Source organism: Apis cerana, linkage group LG4 (genome assembly GCF_029169275.1).
Source record: "Apis cerana isolate GH-2021 linkage group LG4, AcerK_1.0, whole genome shotgun sequence".
In the NCBI taxonomy this organism is placed as follows: domain Eukaryota; kingdom Metazoa; phylum Arthropoda; class Insecta; order Hymenoptera; family Apidae; genus Apis; species Apis cerana.
This window is the reverse complement of record NC_083855.1, coordinates 9,773,552-9,793,662: the sequence shown is the minus strand read 5'-3', so window position 1 is coordinate 9,793,662 and position 20,111 is coordinate 9,773,552. Positions and strand designations below refer to the sequence as shown.

General features: G+C 41.1%; 1 protein-coding gene across 4 annotated transcripts in view; it reads left to right on the top strand.

The window, feature by feature from the left end:
• The first annotated feature begins 28 nt into the window (after positions 1-28).
• Positions 29-20,111, top strand: part of LOC107996075 (protein split ends) — a 299,963-nt gene continuing 279,880 nt past the window's right edge. For all 4 annotated transcript variants that reach the window (XM_062074003.1, XM_062074002.1, XM_062074001.1 and 1 more), the window contains exon 1: positions 29-2,940. In XM_062074003.1, the coding sequence (XP_061929987.1) occupies positions 1,550-2,940 (1,391 nt within the window). In that variant the 5' untranslated portion in view covers positions 29-1,549. The remainder of the gene's footprint in view (positions 2,941-20,111) is intronic.

Here is a 20,111-nt window from a genome sequence, read left to right as displayed (position 1 = left end):
ACTGCTGCTGTGACGATGACACAGCGTCATAACACGACGTACGTCCGTCCGTGCGATTTAACGTGAATTGTTACGGCAATATAAAGTGTTTTTTATACCGAGAGTGTATTCGCGCCATTACCGATCGAGCGAGCCGTGGCTCGGTCACGATTAACCTTTACGTATTCAGTGTCGAAGAAAATGGCTTTCTGCTATAGTGTGTGAACGAAGATTCAAAATAGCATATTTTTTTTAGTGACAGTGGCTTACAATGACATAATTGAGTGGTATTCATTAATCGAAAAGTGCGTCTATGTGAAACGGAATAATTAGAACTGCGACCACGAATAAAGCGACAAGACCATGGCAATGACACAACGACCTTAACTATTTATCTGACAAAATTAAATTTTTCTCATTTATAAATGTAGTACTATTTTCACCAAAGTTGACTTGGATGTTGTTTGTTGATCTACAACATTCGCTAAAATTTCCTATTTTAAACGCAGTTTTCCAGCGTAACCTACTATACCGCGTTACGTATAACAGCGTGTTCAAGAGTCTAGGTTAGTTGAATGCTTGGCCCCATTGTGTTGTTTGAACGCGACTGAATCGGTAAACGAGACAAATGAATGAATCGTCGCTTTGTAAATCAACTTTGTAAATGACAACAGACGCATAATTTTCTAATAAACAATGTTATTATTTACTGTACGTCAAACGGGTATTGGGAATGGAAATTTTGAAAGAATTATTCTTTTTTTATTTTTTTTGCTCCAAATGTCATAGAATTTATTTAAGAATATACGATTTATTATAAGTAATTATCCAATTTTTAAATGTTTTCTCATAGAAGAAATCTCTTAGTCCATATGAATATAAAAACAAAAGTAAAATAACGTTTTCATTTTCGAAACGAATTATTTTTCACGAAAATATATCGATCAAATGGAAAATGTTGATCTATCATCTATGATCTATCTATATTGTTTTCTATGATATATAATGATCGAACAAAGAGAATAATAGCGAATAATTTTACTGTGATTTCCGATACATTAAAATTACGAACAATCAACGAAACTAGTATGATGGTAGAGTATACCAATCACAAGAGAGAGGTTAGACGGGCATTGACCGGTGAATAGCGCGTGTCTTTCGTCCGACGGATACTCTCTAATTTCAAAATCTTGGCACCGTTGTTATAGTCTGTGATCATCTACGAAGAAAGTGTTTGTGAGCGTGTTCGCGATTTAAAAATTTATCGAGAAATTAAGCAAAGAGAGAACGATCGGTGAACTGTCCATCTGGTATGCGGTGCACGGTCAAGCCAAGGATGTCGAATAACAAGATCGTGTATGGCAGGTGTGAGATTCGAATGATCGATGAGCGTACGTGGCCAAGAGGAACGACCGATAGAAAGCGGTGGATTTCGGTGGTGGTAGACGCGTGATCATTTCCGTTTATGGGAGGATGCGGCAGAACCTGGAGGTATCTCCACGTAGGCGTGCTACCTGCGTTCCAGTGATGTCCGTGTCGGGGTTACTTGCAGCGCTGCTGGACCTGGACCATGGCCGGCAAGCCTGAGCAGCCGTCCACACACCCTGCTCTCCCGACTCACGGACATCAGCATCAACATCACCACCATAATCAACAACAACAACAACAACAACAGCAACAAGAACATCCTCAACACGCACAGGGGATTCAACAAAATAGCGTTCTAGTCTACGTTTCGGGGGAGAATTTTGCGTACGCGACGGCGGTCGGTCAGAATGCCGCCGCCGCTGCTGCTGCTGCTACCGCAGTCGGCTATCAGTCTCCACAACAGGCAACGTACGCCGGCATTCTGCCGCCGCAGGTGGCGACGGCGGCGGCGACGTTTCCCGCCAAAACCGCCATTTATTGCAACGACAACAACGGCACCGTTGGAACCACGGTTAACAATTGTTGCCGGTTAAAACCGCTCGAATATGTGTCCACCGATGGAGAGTCGAGCCGATCGGCACGATCCATGTCCACCGGTAACACCGAAGACGAAGAAGATTATGGATCGATCGTCTCCAACAACGGTTTATTGTACAGACAGACGACGAATCTGGTTCAAACGACCGGCACGTCCACGACCACCACGATGACGTGTGTAGCGGCGGCGTGCGACGGCAAAAATCCGGAAAACCGAAATCCATTGGAAAACGATTCGAGTAATACCGACAACCTCGCAACGAACAACGTGGAGCCGATCTGTAGGGTGAACGTCGGTGAAATGCTACCCAACAAATTATTTTCAACGAGGATTCACGGTGACGTTTATCCATCAGGAGCGAGATTGGGCGACGGTTACAACGGTAGCGGTAGTCAGATCACGCAAGGGAATCCCGGGGAGGGTTGCGTCGGTGTTTTAAGCGACGACGCCTGTGTCGCGTACGTACGAAACGAACCGTCTCAAGCGTCCGCGAGTGTTTTTCAAGGCGACAGTATCGAACAACGTAGCATCAATATGGAGGAGAAAAGCCGGCAACAGGACGGTTTCGATAACCAAACCGGCTCGTCGCTCTCTTCGTCCGGTTCGAATGTCGGTGTTGTCAGTGGTGGCGGTAGTGTTGTCGTTATCGGTAGTGGTGGTAGTGGTGCGACTAGCTGTGACTCTGTCCGATCTGATACCGGTGAATCGTCGACGTATAGTAGCCTGAGCAGTCCCGAAAGTCAAAGTCAATCAGCACACGATGGTTTGTCTGCCGCGTCGGTTAACGGCGGCGGTTCGTGCGCGCAGCAGGCTGCGCGTCAGCCGCCGCTTTCGCGCATCAACAATTCGAACAATAACAACGTCGTTCAACAAAATGTAGTGCTGACAATGAACGGTAGTGCGGTGGTTACGCAGCAACAGCAGCAGCAACAAGCAATTACGGTACCACGTGGATGGAAAAGGATATGCACCAACGGCGTCATCATTTATATCAGGTCAGTCTTGCCTTCTTAAATTCTAACCATTCTAATTCGATTCTGTTATAACCTCACTTTTTTAATTTCGTTATATTGCGTAACATTCTTGAGCCAAAAACTATACGTTTTATTGTGTTATTTTCGTTTCATTATGCCACGTTATCAAATATAAAAAATGATTTCGCATTTTTTTTTGGGGGGGGAATAAAAGCGATGATCGCGTAACGAAAAAATTTCTCTCCTATCCGCGTTATTCAGAATCGAGTTCACCGGGGTTTATCTTAATGGTTTGCGGGTTAGTAGCATCGATCCGCAGTTAAATACTCTTTGCTAGAACTTTAATTTCGCTAATGGAATTAAACTGCGTCCAGCTCGAGCAAATAAGATTAGCGAAACGACTGGTAAATTAAGATAAAAACCCGGAGGCACTGCCACGTGAGGGACAACCCTCGTTCCGCGTGCGCGGTTATACGCATCGTGAAAATTGTGACGGAGGGGGGAAACGTTATTCAAAAAATGACTTTACGAAATTCGTTGGAATATAATAAGCGTGTAGGGGTCGTAACCAGCGCGAGCGAGTTTCATCATCTAAGCGTGGAGACACTTCTCTCGTAGATCTTAAAAAGGTTTTGTCCTCTTTCCGTTCTTTGTAATCTTTCCCAATGTTCGAGTAAAAAACACGAATTTTCTGGGAGCCAAGGCCCTCCTCCGTTGAACGCCCCCTTTCCCTTCGTCATTTCACCACGCTGAAAGCGAAGGCGTCTTCCTTCTAACCCCTCATTGTACTTTTATGGCTCTTTTCAAAGTCCGTTCGAGGGTCACTTTCATCTTTTCCACCGCGCCTTTTTTACGGCTGTCCCCGCCAAGATGCTACGCATCCTCCACCGTCTTCCTTTGCCTTCCCCGTCTATTTTCCACCTTTTTCGTTTTTTAAGGGGACATTTGTTCCGTTTGTGCGGAACGTGTAAAAATTGCACGGATTAAATTCTCCGAGTACCGCGTGGATAAATTAAATTTTTTACATGGCTTGATAAAATATATTTTTCTTATAAAATACTTTGTTCGAAATAGATGTAAAATCGTAACGAGCGAGTCGAGATGGAATCGAAGATTCACTGTTCCCTGAGGTGGATGAGTTGCCGAGTGGGGGTTTCGACAATCGCGCAACGTGATTTTACACGGATCACTCGGGATCAGCTGTGACGAGACGCAACCACCTCTTTGTGCAAAATGAGGAAAGTCGATTCCTCGAGGTGGGTGCGAGCGCAAAGGGCATCGCCTCGTGGCATTAATCGTATATATGGTAAAGAAGAGATCTGACCTGCTCTGTCCCAAATCTTGTTAAAACGATCCTTCCTGGGCTGGCAACAGTCACGGTTTAAATGACGTTTAAAGGGCCCCGACAAACAATGCTTCGTTCCTTTCAACGCTGAATGATCCTAGCCCACTGGCCCATCTTTTTTCGACAGGAAAAGAAACTGGACGCACGGTCGTCTGATTTATATTCGTATTCTTTTCCTCCTTTTCTTGCCGTTTTTTTCTTGGAACGAATTGGAGTACGGGGCGAGATGCACACTCGAGGCTGCGCAACCCATTCTCTTTCAACTTCCCGAAGTTTCGAACCCTTATCTGAACGTGGATGTGTCAAAAAGTTATTTCTGATATTCGATACATCATTACTTTACGATTCACTGATTTTACGACCTCGCTATCTCATGTCCGGATATATGGCCATAAGCTATCCCCACCACTTCCCGGCACCGTGGGCTCGAGGCAAACTCGGTGTTATCTGCACTGCCGGTGATTTAACTGGTATTGAATTACCGAGACAAGAGAAACACGGTTTTTAAGAATATTTTTTTATTTTATCGTTACAAGATTGTCCTACTCGGGATTACGAAGGTTGTTGCGGTCGAAACGATTGCCCAAACATAACTAAATGGATAATTATCCTATTCTTCTTCTTCCACTTCGCTCGAGCTCCCTGGTTTTTTTTTTCTATTTCTTACGGTCCGGTGTCGGATATAACATTGGCCAATTCGTGAAACACTTCTCTCTCGCACATGTATGATATACATACGATATGTATACGAATCGCGATATCTCGGTGCTGTTCGCTCATTGAAATTGGAAGCCTCGCGAAATAAGGAAGAGATCAATACGACATTGTACGCATGACTTGAAAGAGAGAAAAGGATGATAAGCGGCGATCGAAGGTGGCGTCGAGGTAGCCACCATAAATTGCGCGATACGAAAACGATGAATTCATCTTACGTTCGAAAATTCAGCTAGCGAAGACAAATAGTTTTTGTCTTGGCGGATAAATCGTCGATATATCTTTGCCGTGGGGCAAAGATTCCTTCAAAGATTCTTAAGCTTCACCATCCTCTGTCCAAGGCGATGTATGGCAGGACAGATTCTCACATCGGCTCGTGTACAGGAAGCGGAGGAATGGTCGGAAGGAAGGGTGGGAAGGGGGCATATATAGGAAGGGAAAAGGAATTTCGTTGAACCGCGCTGTTCGTGCGATCATTGATTTACGATGGTACGTCGTAAATACCGGCGGTGATGTACGACCATTCTTCCCCTCCCCCCCTCCTTATCCCTTATACCCCACCCCCTCGCTACCATCCCCTCTCGTTTTCCCTCCCGTGAGTTTCTTCTTCGCTCTTCTTTCGCCTTCGCCACCGACGTTCCCTTTACGGACCTCTTCTTGATTTATAATATCCACAGCCCTGTTGTTTCTCTTCGCTCTCTCTCCCACCTAACCTCCTAGCCGCTCTTCGTCCACCTAACCTTTTCTCCTTCCCTCGTGAGCGCCACCATTGTCCCCTCGGTATCAACTGTAGCTTCAGCTTTGATGTTCCTTCTTCTCGTCCGCTCTCTTATTTTTCCCTTTTCCAGCCGGTATCCACCATAATCTACTACTCGTGTCGAAATCAACGAGAGCTGCTTGGACTTGGAAAGTTTGCTCGATCTCTGGAAAGAAAGGCCGAATTCTTAGAAATTTTCGTAGCTTCCCGACAACGAAGCAATTTAATATTTTAAGATATACACGAGCGAGACGAATTATCGCCAAGCGATGGGAAATGAACGGCAATGAAATATTCACTCGCGATTATACGAATTTTAGCAATTATAATTTCATTCAAACGATCGGCCGAGCGAGAAATACTTTGGAATTCCACCGCGTGTTAATATTTGTCCCGTTTAGATGAATGTTTTGGCATGTTTGTTTTTAATGTAAATCTATTTAAATTAGCCCTGTTACGACACAATCTGCAAGATTCAGCATAGATACTTGGCATTGCAATTATTCCTGCTGGGACACTTTGAATATTCATTAGAATACTTACTTTGCATAGTGTTAAGTGCCAGCATGAAATTTGTAATTGTGCTTGGGTAAAGGATAATCCCTTGCGCGGTTTCCATTCTATGATCTCGAATCTGATTAGCGTGTAATATATTTATCAACTTTTGCACCAATAATTAATTACTTAATATCGTGTTTATCGTTTGTTACTCCTACGATTTCCCCATACTTTATGACAATACGGGTCGAATTTCGGCGGATTTAACGTTGATTATCGATCGGAAGTATCGATGCATCGGTAAACAATCTCCAACACCGGTTATATAATAGTATTATAAACGAGTCATTAACCACGTGGACGTTTTCGATATCTGGTTAAGTAGGTGCAAATGGAAATGTAAGCGCTTCTATTGGGCATTGTTTATTCTGCACGTTGAATTGCTCGATCATTAATTGCGCGTTAATTGCAATCTGATCTATTAAATTTAATATTTAAATTCGTTATTTTTACCTTGAAATAAACTTTCGAAAATAGTAATTCTAATTGGTATATCACGTAAAAGCTTCTTAACGAAACGTCGTATTTAGAATATTATTTTTCATTAATTTTCAAGTAAATTTTACATCGTTTTTAAATTTCTAGATTAATTAGAACTAGATAATTAAACACAGTTACACAGGCATTTTATTTGTTTCGTGCGAAATAAATCGAATAAAGTCGAAGATAAAAAGGAGGAATAAAATCGACTCGAGTCTCTTATCGTAATTATGCTGATAGGATAATATAGAAAATTGGATATTACTTATAAATCAAAAGAAGCGAGATACGAATGGACGATACGCAAAATTCATATTTATTCAAATGATTTTTGTTATTGAATTTAAATTTTCTAAAATTATACAAATTTCAAAAAATTCCATTTATTTTCTTCTGATTTTACTATTATTAGTTCGCATTGTTCTTCGTAATTTAAGGTCAAACTGGCCGAATAAAGAAGAAAAAAAAAAAAAAAAAGAAAAGAGATAATTGGTAATGAACTGTCACGTTACATTAACATAACACAACTTAATGGGTTAATAAAAATACTTACGATATGCGCCATTCACTGTTGCAGTATATTCTCACGTATCATTTAATATACCTAAAATACGTGTCGTGTTCATTCTCACATCTCCTCGTATATCTTCCTCTCACTTACCATGCCAACGGTTGCCGCGTTATTTTAAAATCGATGCACCGAGCACACGTACACCTCTCTAAAACGCGTCAAACGGATCGCCATTGCGAAATTTAATCTTCTTTCCCCGTTGGTGAACAACTTGCCGTTTCTTTTAATAGAATCATATTCTACCGCATTCTCGCGTGTTGATGCACGGCCTGGCCATTATCGAGCGAAGAATCGCTCGCTCATTTGTAATACAAACGAGGGCCGTTATGGGTGGTAGGAAAAGTGGCTTTGTCGTTCGAATCAATGAAGATCGATCGAGTGAAAAACAAAAGAGGTCAGGCGTGTGGCGCACGGGATACACGGCGAAGAAAAATTAAGGTTACCGGCACGAGCGATTAGACTCTCTCTCTCTCTCTCTCTCTCTGTTCGCGAGGAAGGAAGTGGCGGTGGGTCAGCAGGGCCCCGAGATCGGGTCGAAAGGGGTGAAGAGAAGAGGGATCACCGGTCACGAGAGGAGACGAGAGGAGAGAACAGAATGAGCGATAGTTGCGCAACCACACCTCCACCGGCGTCGAGCGGCGATTACGCAAACGTGATAATTAATTGCCAGTGTTCTCTGTTTAATGACTCGTCAAGTCGTTTGCTAAACACGCCAAATCACCGGTACGTCACGAAAATCGCTATACAGGTGCATCGTTGCGTGTCGAACCTGTTAATTCCACGGCGCAGTTGCATAACCGTCGCAACGATAAGATCCTCTCTTCCCTTTTTCTTCCTCCTGATTTTCCTTTTTCCTAGCCATCCCCTGTGTATAAAAACCTCGCGATTCTGCGTATCTCCGTAAATTTTCTTCCGCTATTCATAGCAGTGCAATTTTATCTTCGACGAAAGTTTTTAAAGTTTTGTGTAGGAAAAATTGTTATTTAAACAAGTGTCGAATTCACGATTCAATGCTATGTCTCCGGTGTATGTGTATCGGATGAACATAAGGCATAAATTTTTTTCAACTTCGGAAAGGCTTTGTCGTCATTTCATAAACACTCGCACATAATTGGCGGTATCGTAGTTCTTTTCTTTTTTTTAATATCTCATTCCTATAGCTTAACGTTATTTTAAAGTTGCGTTTTGTTTGCGATGGCGTAGCCATCAATTTGTATGATTTATATAATAGAAGCATTTTGTTTCGAGGAACAGAAACTTATGGCACGACTGCATAGTTTAGATTTTAGCCTCGTTTCTCGTTAGCCTCGGGATGTATTAGTAATGCATCGCACGTTGGAACGATGCTTGTGAGTCATCGGGTTTGATTGATATCATAGGAGAGACCATATCGTTCCTCGTTACAACGAAAATTTATAACGTGCATTTAAATAAAGTTTTGAAACGGTGATTTAAACTTTAGTAAATCATGCTTAGGTTTTTAACAAAGTTTCGCTTTTATCAAAAATGGTTAAACAATTTTTCCCTTCGTTTGCTTTTTCCATCTTTTAAAATTTACTTTCGCGAGACGTAACAATTTTAGATAACGTATTTATTCGCTTATTCAGAACTCCGCTTTTCGGAGTAAAAGAGATAAGAATTTTTGCATTCGTCTCGCTTCGATCGATTCAATCGTAATTAGAGAGAAAGGAAGGAAGGAAGGAAAATACGCGATACGGTCGATAGAAAATTACAAAATATGTATATCGATTAGAAAGGTATTAAAATGATGAACGATCGCGGCTGTTTACTATCCTCGCAGTGTAATTCTTTATACAATGATACGTTGTATAATAATGTATTGCACGCTGATGCTAGGTTAGTTGCCAAGGAATGATAATAGCGGTAACGAGAAATGAACTGGTTTTGAGGATCGTCAAAGCGAATGAGACGATATTTCACAGCCAATTCCGCTCGTGTATTTCGATGAAATTTTGTATTTAAATAAACTTAAACGATAAAATATATCGAAGAACGGTATTATTAAATGATTCTGTTACTATATTGAATATTCATTAATCTTCGTGATTAAAAATTCAATTTACATTTAGCATATATTACACGTATTTTTTTCTTTTTCACCCGGAATGAATTATAATCCTTTCAGATATATTTGCGCTATATAAATAGGCAAACACCATCATTTATTACATTTTCGTATTATTGTTATTTCTTCGAGATGTTTCAATATTTCTTTTTTTCTTTTTTTTCGGTTATTCATAAATGTTTGTGAAATATATTCACAATATATTCACGAATATATTCAATTTTTGTAAAGAGAAAAATTTTTAAATTTTAGATCGATAAATTTGAAATTAGTTTTATTAAATTTTTTCGTTATTTCGTAACGGAACATAGAGATTAATAAACGTACACGATCCTACGAGATGTGTCACAGGGACATCGCAATAACCTGAAATAAGAACGAGTTTCACGTAACGTCGGTAGCGTAATGGTAATCCTTACCGCTTGCGAAACCGACGGTCGCGAGTTCGAATCCCCCCATAAGAAAATCCGGCTAGAATTTTCTGTGTCGCAAACAAAAAATTCTTATCCGGTATTTTTTCACACGGACAATTTTTCGAACGCTCGAGTCCTCTCTCTCTCTCTCTCTCGAGCTTTGGAAAAAATTCGTTCTGGATTTTTTCTCGAGAACTTTGCCCGATGATGATGTTGAGCGGAAAAAAAAAGAAATAATAAATCGGTGGCCAGGGTCAATCTAGCAGAAGGGGGCACACATGGCCAAGGGTACCTAGTTACCGCGATGCTCTGCCTCGGGAAGGTCTGAGATAAAGTCGTCTCTCTTCGTTTTCGAAGGGAGGGACGCTCTAGAAGGGTGATCTTGTAAATAGGATGCGAGGAAACCAGAAACAGCGGTGAACCAGCCTCTGTCGCCGTGGACGCCAAATTTCTCTTCATCCTTCCTCCCCTTCTCTCCCCTCGCTTCTCCCTAATGTTTGCCTCATTTTCACGTTTCCTCTCCAACTGGTCTCTCCGTCTCCGTCTCCCTTAACCTCTCATTCCTTGCGAGATAAGGGTGTGGAGGAAAGCTTGGCAGAGGTCGGCTGGTCATACCGATGGAAATTCTCGCGACTCGCAATTTCAGTACAATCTGCAAGCCATCCCTCGTTGTGTTACGTATCCTTGTATATCCGTGGAAGGGACGTCTCGAAAGTGGGGTGGAACTCAATTCAGACTAATCTGACTCTGGCCCGTTTATTAAAACCTGAGGGCTGTTTTTTTTACTCGTCCACGCTCGTCGACCCCCTTTTCCCTTCGCCACCTGAAATTCGCCGTTTCTTTTTCGTTTAACCACGATTAACGATTCCTTTACACTTTATGCGATTTTCTTTATTTTCAGTGTTAATTTTATTATGAGCCTCCCCAATTCGTAATACCTGACTTCCCTATTTAACGATCGATTAAACAATCGATTAAATTTTACATACATATTACGGAAAGAATTGTTATTACAACGATACGGATCGTAATTCAGATCGGTGGCTCGACGCTCGAGTATCCGATTCGAGTGGAGAGATTTATTTTCGCTAAATCAAATATTAACCGCAAGAATACCGCCGTCTCGGTCTTATTTCCGTCAAGGCCGTGAATTACTTTCGACGCATTTTGTATTGAGTAATAGGCTAATTATAGTTTTCACTTGTTCAGAAACCTCGGTTGGCATCGATCGTCGGAATGGTGGTACGTCTCGCGAGACGTAATCGAGTTTACCAAACTCGTGTTTAAAGCTGTTCGCCCCGTTGATCACAATTTTCATCGCGACCGATCGATCCATCACGCTTCCTTTCTCTACGCGATAAAATGGTAAAATTGCAGGCGAAGATAAACGACGATCGGATCTTCCTATTTCGTTCTTCGTGTCAATTTGTGTTATCGTCTTTGGCGCACATTTGCGTTCGCGTACACGCGTTTCTTGTACGCCTTTTTCTCTTTCTTTCTTTCTTTACCCTCTCTTTCTTCTTCTTCTTTTTCTTCTCCTCCTCCTCCTCCTCCTCCTTCTTCCCCCCTTAGCTTCCTGCCATCGAAGATCTACGCGCAAGAATACGTACGCGGCTTGTAATTTATAGCTGTGCTGATTGTACGCACTACGGCGCCGCGTGGCGTGTTTCTGACTCGATAACATCGAGAATACGCACCTGGTTGTATGAGTGATGTGTGTATCGTACATTCGTCGCTCCGCTCTGATTAAACAAAGATACTTTTAAACATTGTTGCGATAAGTCTTTGTTAAACACTTGAAAAAGCTTCGTTTGTTCCCGATTACTTGAAAATAATTTTCACGCGTGTCGCTTTTCGATTGCGCTCGAGCGAATAAACCTTGGAAGATTGGATTATTATTGGCCGGAAAAATATCTTTTTACTTAAAAGTGGGACAGGCGCGAACAAATTTACATTATACCGGTTATAATTCTGGTGGGAAGTCGTTTTCGAAATGTCAAAGTTCGATATAAATCATCTTTGCGCGAAAATCGGTTTTAACCTAAGAATATTAAATTAAAATATACTTGTTTTCGTCCAAATTTTCTAACGATATCTAATTATCTTTTATCTTTTTTCTTTTTTTTTTTCTTAATTATCTCGTAATCGATAGCTCACATGTTGGATAAACATTACGAAATTCCACGTTTGTACAATTGGTTTTACGTGCCCGCTCGTATCGATCGAAACGAATTTTTCCGATTTTTGTCTCCGATTTTTATCCGAGCCGAGTGTGTAGTTGATTCGATCTTGAATCGTTATCATCGATCCAGAGCAATTACGGGCGTCATGTGAGCATTATTATTGCACGCTGGGAACTAAATTAAACACGTAGGAGCACAGGTAATTTGTGCTGATAACGAACCACCCACACAAACATTGTCTGCATGAAATCGACCAATATTCGAATGGAATACGCGGATCGCGATTGTTTCTTAATTCCATTAAGGCTATCACGATCGCAAGAATTTCGCCTTATAATTAATATGCGCCCACTGTTCCGCTATAATAAACGAACACATCGAAGATCGAGATACGCATAGGCGGATAGACGAATGACTAATCGATAAAAGATAAGCTTGTATAAATTATTTCGCGCGATACAGTGGCAATATTGCATATTTATGGCCCTCGTTCGATCGTAGTTCGATCGGTAAAAATTATCGTTGGCGCGTAATGAAATGTCCGTTTCTTCGAACCTCGAATTGTTAATGTTATACGGTTACTGGTATCGTTAAATCGTTATCTCGATTCCAATCGAGCGTATCGAGAAGAAGGAGAGGATTCTTAACTGAAATATAATACATCAGAGGGAAACCATTTCGTAAATTTAAACTGTAGAAAGATCGATCGATTTACACGGATTGCTTTGAAACGCGCTCAACGGGGATTATTTCGACCTAATCCCTTTCAAAAATTAATATTCTCCGGCCACGAATAACCCGTATTACCGATTATCATCGTTCCTAACCACTTGCTCTGCCGGATATACGTTCACGGGATATACGTGCACGGGATTAATTTTAAACGGCAGACAACGCGAGATCTTTGATACACCAACTATTTATAGAGGCATCACCCGTCCTCGTAAAACTTCTATGAGCTCCGTTTAACCAAAGTCCAGATAATGTCGCTTTTAATTTTAAAAACGGTTTCCACTGTTGACGACGATAAAATTCCTCCACGCTGCATCACGATTTAATAATAGAGAGTGAATTTTTTATGCGTGTTTCGTAACACCGCGTTCACAATTTTCATTTTACAATTCGGCCATTATTATTTTACACGTAAACGGAACCGCGGCACGCATAGCGCATGTCACCGCATTAATGAGACGTAATCGATCTCGTCGGTGTATCATTCATAAAACGATGGAAACAGGCTCGATTTTACGCTTATTGGAATCGCTTTTCCGCGACAAACCCGCGGAAATTTTCAAACCTGGACGTTAAGATGCAATATAATTCAGGAAGTCAAAGATACGATAATTCATCGCGATCGGATAATTCGTTGCATTTCTAGTCGAATCGAGTTACGCCCACGTGGAATTGTGAATTTTTTTAACGTTTCGACCGCAGATTTCTAAACCGCGCGTATTTATGTATACCTTGCGCGAATGATATAAAGTACGTGGATTTTTTTTCACTTTCTTCCTCCTTTTCTTTTTTTCCTTTTCTTCTTTCTTAAGGAAACAAAAAAAACTTTCTCCATCAAAGAAATTTATACAAATTCCAGTGTTCGTTTTCTAGTTAATAATAAATTGATATAAACAGAATTCTTGGTTAATTAATGAGATTTATGGAAAGCCGGACGAGGAACGAACTTATCAGAAGATAAGGTACGATGAATTTCTGCTCGCTTTCTACATGCACGATTAACGTGGCCCACGTTACCGATGACAATCTTTTTAATTTGTTTTCTCGGAAACGGAGCGCCTTACGTCATCGTAGCGTGGAAAGTGGCGTTAGCCGGAACACGGAATAAACCGTTCAATTACCAGCGTTATAGACATACAAAATATCGACGCGAATTTGCCTTTCATTTTATTAAATTGGACGGTCGTGGATTTTAGGAACGCTATCTTGTTGGATTGTCTCCTTTATTTTTTTTTTTTTATTTCGCCATTTCGTTTCAATCTCACTCCAATTTCATTTATTTAAGCGGACAAGCTATGAAAGTGTAATTTGAATTTTTTAACGCTCGAAGATAAGAAGGAGGAAAGAAGGAGCGCGTGGAGCGGAATTTTAAACGAGAATTTTAAAGAAAAAAAAAAAAAAAGAAAGAAAAAAAGAAAGAACAAAATAAAAAAGGCAGGCATTGACAGAAGCATTCGTTAAAACTGAAGAAACCAGTTGGAAGCTTTTGTCCTTAAGGTAAACTTATTGTTAGTCATTCTTGTACTACATTTCACGGTTCTTTTGAAGTGCTAACGTAGTTATTGGTCGTCCTTCAAACAATAATATATCGTGTTTCCGTTTACGAGAGAAAACGTAATAAACACAAGAAGTGTTTAGGTAATGGATTCAAAGGATTAACCTTTGCCTGTTTCTGGTTTCACGTTTACTACCTGTAAAAGTGTTTGCACTGACCTAACTCAAACAGAGCTTCGGCTTCCTTTGCACGTTTATTTTCTTTATGTTGGATTTTCCAACGAGTTGATTTAACCTCACTCCTTCGCAATTCTTTTAATACATTTTTCTTCTTAATGCTTCATCCTTTTCGTCTAACAATTCAACGATGTTGGTACGTCGTTTGATTGAGTTTAAAATACTCGTATCGATTTAAATAGATCTTGTAAAAGTTTAAAAATTCCTCAATTATTTCTATTTATTTGTTTCTCCGGAATAAAATCGTTTAAATCGTTTGCATCGGTAAACAAAATATTATTCCATAGAATTTTTATATTTTTTTTTTATAATCGTGGAATAAATTTTATCATACGTATCGTAATGTATTACAATACATTAATATTCATTCGATACAACGATTTCTCAATGATTTATTATTATCAATATTTTTATATACTATTTTTAATCATTGAAAAATGTTGGCCGATAAATCGATTCGAGTGAAAGTTTTATTCGTGCGACTGGTTCGTAATTCGACAGATTTATTTACTACTTTTGAAAAAGTAGGCTGGGTTATTTAATAACCGGAAATAAACTTAACTAACTGTTAAACTTTCGACAGCTTCTTCCCCTCCCTCGTGAAAACTTCTCACCTTCTTTTTCCTCTTATCTGTTCGAAGATCGTGATATTTTCAAGCGATAAACCTTTTCGTCGAATACTCTTCGAGATAACCACAACCACACAAATAGAAATCACGATTGAAATAATATTTGAACACGAATATTAATACGATTTAGATATTTAAATAAAAACGTTTAAAACGAATATGAAACAAGCAAAGGCGAGAAAAAAGTTTTTCGCAATTTTCTCAAAAGCAAAGAGTAAATGGCGAAGGATAAAAGGAAGGTTTTATCGAGAAAAGAAACTTTTAATTTCTCAGTCCATTAAAGAAACAGAATTTAATTTTATCGTTCTCGATGCGAAGTTTGTATTTTTATTGGACGTAAAAAAAGATGGTTAAAAGAAAGAAAAAATACTTGGTTCGCGTTACGTTGGGTTTTCTTTTTCAATCGTTTCACCGATATTCTTCGGAATTATAGAATAAATGAACGGTATCGTTTGGAATATTATTCGATCCCAAATAATAATCCATGGTACGGTAGTTGGTTTATGAAACAAGTTTGTAACCGAAATCTGCAACCGGATGATTAAATTTATGTCGGGCACAAAGGGAAAGTGTTAGTTGTAATACGTTACGCTTCCAGACTTGATTTACATTACGCGTTGCAGTTGCAATATGGCCACGATCCGTTCACAGCACGTTCAAATTCTATTTAACTCGGTGATAGGAGACGTGATGGGAGTGTAAACTCACCGTTTACGTTTAAATCGTACGGTTGAGCGTGTATCACAAGGCTATTACGGAAAGTGGAAAAATATTTCCTCGATATCCATTGCGTTAGGTAAACATCGTATCGGGAATATAGATTTGTTCCTACGAATATCATTCGATCGAACAGCTATTAATCACTGCAATCTTTTCAACGATGAATCTTTTCCTCGAAGAAGACGTTGGAAACTTGCAGCGAATTCCACTTTCACGTTGCACCGTGAGAGAACGTTAACCTTCTTGACGATCTATACGCGCGAGCAGGACAAATTAAGGGAAAAGCTCCAATTCGAATTTCTCCACTCGGGTGCAAAATATTTAATATCCTTTTTTAGTAAAATTAGGCGAGATTAACCGGCATCAAAATTAGTAACGCGGAATCCTCGAGAGCAGTTTAATCGTTTATCGAATACAGAGAGAGAGAGGGGCGATACAGCGCGATAATTAATTGACAAAAGGGGGAAATAATAATATCGGTTTGGGAAAAAGAAGATCGAAAACGACGGCGAATCGAACTTTGGGGAGAAATGGGCGATCTCGAGAGCAATTGGCGGCGCGTCGAATCGACTTTTTGCGAGGAGAACCGGTGCTGTCGCCGGGCGCAAGAGGCAAACCGAGGCAAGCGCGAGCGATTAGGGGGTGGCATCGAACAAGCAAGCTGCATCGAAAGGGTAAAAGTATAAAGAGGAAGGCGAAGGAGAAAAGAGGAGAAGAAGGAAAAATATAGAGGCGGATTAATCCGTCAGCGGTGCTCATTGATTGCACGAAATCGGGCTTTCCTGCCTTCCCATTGTCACGTACAGCCACGCTCGCGTGTTGTTTTCTGCCTACGGATAAATTGGCAAGTGTGCGCCCCCGTAATCAATAGGCAGATCGGCTTTGCCGGGTGGGCGAGGGTAGGTGCAAGGTCGGCTGGTTTGTATCTCACGTGCACACGTGTACACCTACGCGCAACTACGTACCTACACCTGTACAAGCGTCGATACGACACGCGGCTAGCCGAGCTAGACGAGCTCTCCTCTCCTCTCCTCTCCTCCTGCGGCGCGGAGGGGCCGGCAAACAACGAATCGCGCGATTTCACCGCTTCACGGTCCGCGACCGCTAAAATGCCTCGAAACAGTGGTTTCGAACCTTTGCGGAGAGCGCGTGAGGGGGAGGAGGCGACTCTCTCTCTCTCTGTTTCGCGTAAGGGTACCGCGAGTGACGAAACGTTAATCGCGGTTTCTCTCGGTTCCCGCGTCGTTCTCGATTTTTCGGCGGATAGCGAGAGTAACAGGAACTCATAAATTAGAAAGAAGGAGGAAGCACTCCGTCACCTGTATCTTTTCATCCACGATCTAAAACGACGGAGCGGCGTACATACAGCTTTCGGCCATTAATTCCCCGTCGAAACGAACGAATAAAAAAGAAGAAGAAGAAGAAGAAGAAGGAAACTGCGCAACGACTTTTGACTTTTGACTCGCGAGCTGGGAATATGAAAGTTGGGCGCGAGACCCGCTCGCTGCGTAAATAAAACGCGTTCACCGTGAAATCTCGATCCCGCAATTAAATCGCGCGATCCGTTCCCTCCCCCCTTGGGGGCCCCTCGGGCCCGTGATCTCGAGTCACGATGATCGCGTGGAACGCGACGGTGGCACGCGATGCGATTGCGCCTCTTTGCATTCGAGTTTCGTGTGGGCACACGTGAATCGGACGGGTCACGCATGCACGTTTTTTTCACGCGTTAGCGCGAGGAGGAGCACGCATACGGCCGCCACATGATGGCCGACGCACACGCACGCGTTGGGTCCGGCCGCGATGCGCCAACATGTGTACGCGCATGTTCACGTGCATACGCATGCTGTGAATGCGCTATACGCGCGCACTTGCGTCACGTGTACCCGTCACGTTTCGCGCACGGTCATTGCTGAAAGCCGGCCGGAAAACTGGCTAGGAACGATGGATCGGGGAAACTTTACAAAGAGGGAGGGCCGTAGGTGTGCACGCGGTCGATGGGATGGAGACAGGAGCGCGAATGTGTGCATTTCGGCGCCGCGGACATTGATCATCCGCTCTTTTTCGTCTGGTTCTGCTGCAACATTGCGCACATGTTCGTTCCAGATTTTCGGGGATCGTGTGTAATCAACGGACCGATGCATCTGAACACAGACCTCTCTCTCTCTCTTTCTCTCTCCCTCTTTTTTTCGCGTTTTTCCCGCCCCCTCCTCTCCCTTTTTTCACGGGAGAGATCGTGGTCGTGTTTACTCGTGTGGAGAATACGTGATACCGAGGAAGGGCTTTGAATTTTTATCTGGGGAAATTGTATTCCATTTGTCGTTGCGCTTTGTCGTTGCTTTCGGAAATGCTTGCTACACGCTTGAAAAAATCCAACTTTGAGTAACGCTGCACTTATTACGTTTCCAAGAGTGTAGATGTGCGTCTGGCGAGTCTTGTTTCGCGCAAACGGATTGAATTTTTTTGGCAATTGGCACGTGGATATATGTATAGAGAGGGAGAGGGAGAGAGAGAGAGACGGTGGAAATATCTTTTGTCAAAGATAAATAGATCGTCAGATCTCTCGTTTGTCGACTTTTCAAATTTAATTAATTAAATGTAATCGATAAACTTTGTCGAGTTCAAGTTAATAATCTCGATTCGGTATCTCTTCCTGTAGTCGATTTTTACGTTTTCTTTTTTTTTTATCATTTTTAAGATTATTATTTTTTATCTTTCAAACGTTTAAAAAGTTTAATCTAGTCTGTGGATAGTGTCTGGAAATGATGACTTTGATAACGATTATTCTTTAGAAAATTGTTTTATGAGCAACGTAACACGAGATAACGTGTTTCGTAGATAAGTCTTGCTCTAAGAAAGGAAAGAAAGATTGTAAAATTTATCAAATAAATCGATTATTACGCTTGTTACGTTTCATTCTATCGATAGAGATAAAAATAAAAGAAAAAAAGGAAAAAAAAAATTGCTCCTCTCTAACGATTTATTATCTCAATCATAGCATTCGGCATAGTTATTTTTGTTTTCTCGCGAATCGTACCTACTTTTTCCAAACTTTTTATCAGCGGTGTGCATTATCGCGTATTTTATATACGACCATCGTACGGTTCGTACGACGCTCGTATTTTCGTCGAGTTTCGACCAACTCTTTCCAATTCTTTTTTTTTTTTTTATTTCAATCCATTAAATTGCGAATAACTCCTGGAAACGATGAAACGCGGATACACAGTCACAAAGAGAATACCGTTCGAAAAACGGTACAGATTCTAACAACAAATTTTCCCGCTCGTGCCCGATCCCCTATATTTCGACGAGGGAGATGTTTTCATCGGCGACGCCGGTTAATGCAAGCATTCCTAAAAGTAAATGTCGCCGGTGCTGTATGGCCGCATAAAGATCGTATAAACGCGGAATGAAAAATATTTTCGCCACTCGTGCCAAGTCTTCAATAACCCACACCCGTGTAAATTTCTCCCGCTTATCGTTCCCCGTCGTTTCTCGAAATTTATCTTCTCGCGGTGACCACGATTCTCGTGTATACACAATGTTTTCCGATGGCCCGAGTCGATGGTAATTCGAAAAATTGTAAAATAAGTAAAAAAAGTAATAGCTTTGTCCCGTCTCTTATAAAGCTGAAGCTGAAAAAATTTTGAAAAAAATTTGGCCACGTTTGTTTCCGTCTTATCTCCGCTGTTTTTAGACGCTTTCGTATCTCTCTGATGAAAATTTGAAAAAGGGAGGGAGCACGCACTCCGTATTACTTTTCTCGATACTTGTCTCTCTTTCAACGATCGGGCGACTCTTTTCCGCGTCACGCAACACCAAGGTGCGTGATGTGACTAAATATTTTAAATCTTCGTCGGAATAATTTTCTGACGATAAAATTTACACCCAAGCTCATTGTCACCCTATCAACAGGCCACGTTCCAGCAAATGAACGTACGAGTCGAGAATTTATTATGTTTTCGAGTAGGGATTTAACGCGAGTTGAGTCACGAAAGCATTCCGCAACGATTTCGAAGGTAAAATCGGACATTTTAAAATAGTGACGCGAGATAAGCGGCTATTGTGATTAAGTCGATCAAATTTGATGATGAACGTTCGTATATGTGTGTATATATATATATATATAAAGAATTAAATATCGTCAACTAAATACCTTACGAACGCTTCGTAAAATTATTTTCTCGTATTGAGCAATTTTAATAGATTCGCGATAAGAGAAGAAAAAGAAAACACTTCTTTTAGTAGCCATTGTTTCTTTACCATAAAAAAATAT